Consider the following 3,715-nt stretch of genomic DNA (forward strand, 5'->3'; position numbering starts at 1 on the left):
GCCTCTAAGCGGGGAGCTGGGATTTGAACCCAGATGTTGGACAACTCACAGTCCTGCTCGCTCATACCCGAGGACGGGATGCAGCAGCAGGGTGGCCCCCGGGGACAGGGCCCAGTCCCCAGGAGGCAGCCCAGGGAGGGGAGTCTGAGGACTCCAGGTTTCGGCAAAAAACATTTATTGCTATTTGAGCCCTGCCCTCGTGCCCGCATTTCCCAGGAAGCGAGCCCCCTGAGACACTGGGACAGACGGAGGCCACGGCTCAGGACGGGGGCCCGGGGACCAGCCAGGCCGCCCGCCCGCAGCACCGCCCAGGGGCCAGGCGTCCCCGGCGGATGTTGAGCTCGGTGGCAAAGGTCCGAGCCTTCTGGTAAAAGAACAGGGACTTCTCCCGGTCCAGGAGGAAGTTGTGGTAGACGGCAGCCAGGCGCGCGTAGATCTTCATCTGCGCCTTCTTGTTGCCCAGGTCCACGGCCGCTGCCAGCGCCAGCTGGTAGTACCCGGCCGCGTCGAGCGGGTCCTGCAGGGGAGACAGCATGTAATCAATGGGACAGCTCTGCATCGGGTGCTTTGGGGGAGCTGTCTCCCCCAAGGCTGTGCCCTGCCTGCCCCTCCAACCCCAGGGCTGGGCCCACGACAGGGCTCCAGGGGGACAGGACGCTTCATTGCCCCAGACGGGCCACAGCTTCAGTGCCTCTGGGCTGGTCCTGCATGCTTCCCCCAAGGAGGCGCCCACCTGCTCCCGGGGCTGCCTGAGAGCAGCTGGAGGTCTGCGGGGGCCTGGACTGGCGTCTCGGTGGCCCTGGTCCCTCCTGTGCTCTAGACACACTGGTCCTCCCCATTCCTGGAGCCAGGGTCTCGAACTTCGTAGCACCCAGCGTCCCCTCATCCTGGAAGCCTCTTCCCTGCTCACCCCCTGGGACCTGGGGGGACATCTGTAGCTTCCCCTTGAGCTGAGCTGGGGTCTGACCGGCAGCTCTGAGAGCCCCCAGTAGGGCTACCCCGGCCCAGGGTGGCCACGGCTTGACTCCCTCCAGCCCACGTCCACACTGATGCCAGCACGAGCGGCCTTCCCCAGGCCAGGCCCAGCGCAAAGCCGCTCACGGGGGTCAGCTCAGAATCCCCTGCAACTCCAAGGGGGCGTGCCTCCCCCCAGGTCATGGGATCCCGTTTCAGATACATCTTTGCCTCAAACCCAACGTCCCCAGGCTGGGATGTTCCCCCAACTCCTGTCTCCCACCGCAGCATCCCCAGGTCCTCCACCCGGGGTCACCCAAGGGACTGCTCTAAACCCAAACCCAGCCCGGCCACCCCCTGCTTACAACGCCTGCCCAGGACAGAGGACAAAGTCCAAAGTCACCAGCCAGCCCTGGCCCCTCACTGCCCCACCCCCACTCCCAGAAAGAGGACCCAGAAGACAATTAAAGCAGGTGTGTGTAGCAGTTCAGCGACACTGTCCCAGCCCCGGCCCCGGGCAGGCACAGGACCCTGTGTGGATGGCAGGGACGCGGAGGCCAACACGGCTGATTCTGGGACTACAGGACCACAAGGGTCGACCAGCACTGAAACAGAGGGAAGCTGTGGGAGCCTGGGAAGCACCTGACTCAGCCTGGGGTGGGACGGGAGGGCTTCCTGGAGGAGGAGACATCCCAAATAATGGAAGGAATTGGCCAGAGTGGGCGGTTGGCGGGGGTGGTGTGCATTCCTGTGCATGTGTGCACATGTGTGTGTAGATAGCGGGTGGCAGACCCAGAATTCACACCCAAATCTTTCCTAGTCCAAGCCTCGCTCTTTCAGCTATGACCCACCACACACAGGCTAAAGATGGTCCTGCCTCTGGCCAGGTCCTCTTTCTCCTTCCCATCCCTGCCCCACGCAGGAGAGCCCCTGGGTCACACGCAGGGCGCGAGGGGCCGCTTTCCCTCCTGGGCACGTGGAGAAGGGTGGGAGGCGAAGGAATCCCACGGCCTCAGCGCGCTAAAGGCAGGTGTGGCCTCGGCAGGGCGATCACGGTGAGGCTGTGGACGGTAGCGCAGCCTGGGAAGCTCATTTGGAGGGAAGCGAAGGCATTCTCTGCCCCTTGACCCCAGCTGCCCGGCCAAGGGAACCTGGCCTCAGCTGCAGCCCTGCCCTTTCCTTTCTGCCCGGAGTGACCGTGGAGGGATGAGCCCCCGTCCCCAGGGCTCCCTCCCAGCGTCAGGGGCCAGCGAGCGTTCCGCCTGGGCTTAGATCAGACACCTGGGGTCTGGAAGTGACCCTAGCCTGGCTCACCCGCCCTTCCCCATCTGGGCCAAATCTGTTCACCTCTCCAGCCTCAGTTTCCCTTCTTGTTTTGAGCTGAGGAGCCTCACACGGCTCCCTGCTGAGGTACAGAACTGATCATGCAGAACCTGGGGTGGTACGTGCTCGATGTGGCCCTATCCTCAGACCGTCCAGGGCCACAGGGCTCGGGGCGGACGGAGAGGTTGGCTCAGGAGAGGCTGGCCCCAGTCACTCCACCACGAGGCCCCCCGCCCAGGAGGGGGGCCCTAATGTGAAGAGAACGAGCAGGGTCGCAGGGCCCCAGGGTGCCAGGGTGTGAGACTCGGAGGCCCATGCCCGCAGGGCCACAGGGCTGCAGAGTCCCAGGTGCTGAAGGCCCAGCACGCTATTCCTCATTCTACCGTGATTAGCTACCCACTCCTGGCCTCAGTCTCCGCCTTGTCCTGTGGCTCACCAGCTCCTCCTGTAGCAAAGCATTTGAAGAGCCAACCACACAAATCCCGGACAGCACGGAGCCCGGACAGCACGGAGTCCGGACAGCACGGAGCCCGGACAGCACGGAGCCCGGACAGCACGGGGTCCGGACAGCACGGAGCCTGGACAGCATGGAGTCCGGACAGCACGGAGCCCGGACAGCACGGAGCCCAAACAGCACAAAGTCTGGACAGCATGGAGCCCGGACAGCACGGAGCCCGGACAGCACAGAGCCTGGACCCTGGTGGGGCTCAGCTGCAGGGGTATTCACTGCCCTTGGGATCCCCCAGCACTGCCTGGCTCTGACATAGCAGAGGCTGCAGTGACCACTTCTGACCACCATGTGTCGCCAGTGCAAGGCTGGTCTGCCCTAGGCAGGGGACTGGGGTTTACCTGCAGGGAGTGGGGGATCTTCCAGGGCCACCCCAGCTCCTAGATGCCATTAGTTGGGGAAGGGAAAGGGAAGAGCTCAGCCCCTGGGCTGGGGCACGCTCACCCCTCAACCAACACAGAGTAGGGACGCTGTGCAGGTGCTGTGCAGGTGCTAGACCCAGAGTGGGGGTGATGGGGGGTGTCTGCCCGTGCGGGGAGTGGCGGGGAACAATAGAGGAGACATTTCCAGGCCCTTGTCTGCATCCACTGTGGGGCTCAGAGACAAATGGAAAAGCGGTCCCCTTCTCCCAGCCCTGCGGCTCTGACAGGGCAGCGGCTCAGCCAGGGTGCTTGAGTGGTATCCCTGCCGTAAAACCTGTGGCGCCCCACCTTGAGCCGCAGTTTCCCTCTCTGTGAAGTGAGGTGATAATAGTGCCCCTACCCGCATCCAGGTGATGTGAGGATTCCAGGAAGGAAGAGCTCTGCACAGACTGGCAAGCTTCCTGGAGGAGATGCCAGGGTTTGGGTTGCACCTTGCAACGTGGGTCTCTGGGAATAACGGTGACCCTGCCCCTGCCCCAGGGATGCCTTTATTCCCCCCCCCCATTAT

At 63.8% G+C, this 3,715-nt stretch overlaps 1 protein-coding gene across 1 annotated transcript in view; it reads right to left on the reverse strand.

The window, feature by feature from the left end:
• Positions 1-259: 259 nt before the first annotated feature.
• The window catches only part of SH3TC1 (SH3 domain and tetratricopeptide repeats 1), a 27,055-nt gene continuing 23,599 nt past the window's right edge, over positions 260-3,715 (reverse strand). The window contains exon 17 of the mRNA XM_007456899.1: positions 260-517. Coding sequence (XP_007456961.1) covers positions 260-517 — 258 coding nt within the window. The remainder of the gene's footprint in view (positions 518-3,715) is intronic.

Source organism: Lipotes vexillifer, unplaced genomic scaffold (assembly GCF_000442215.2).
Source record: "Lipotes vexillifer unplaced genomic scaffold, Lipotes_vexillifer_v1.1 scaffold63, whole genome shotgun sequence".
NCBI classification, from domain to species: Eukaryota; Metazoa; Chordata; class Mammalia; order Artiodactyla; family Lipotidae; genus Lipotes; species Lipotes vexillifer.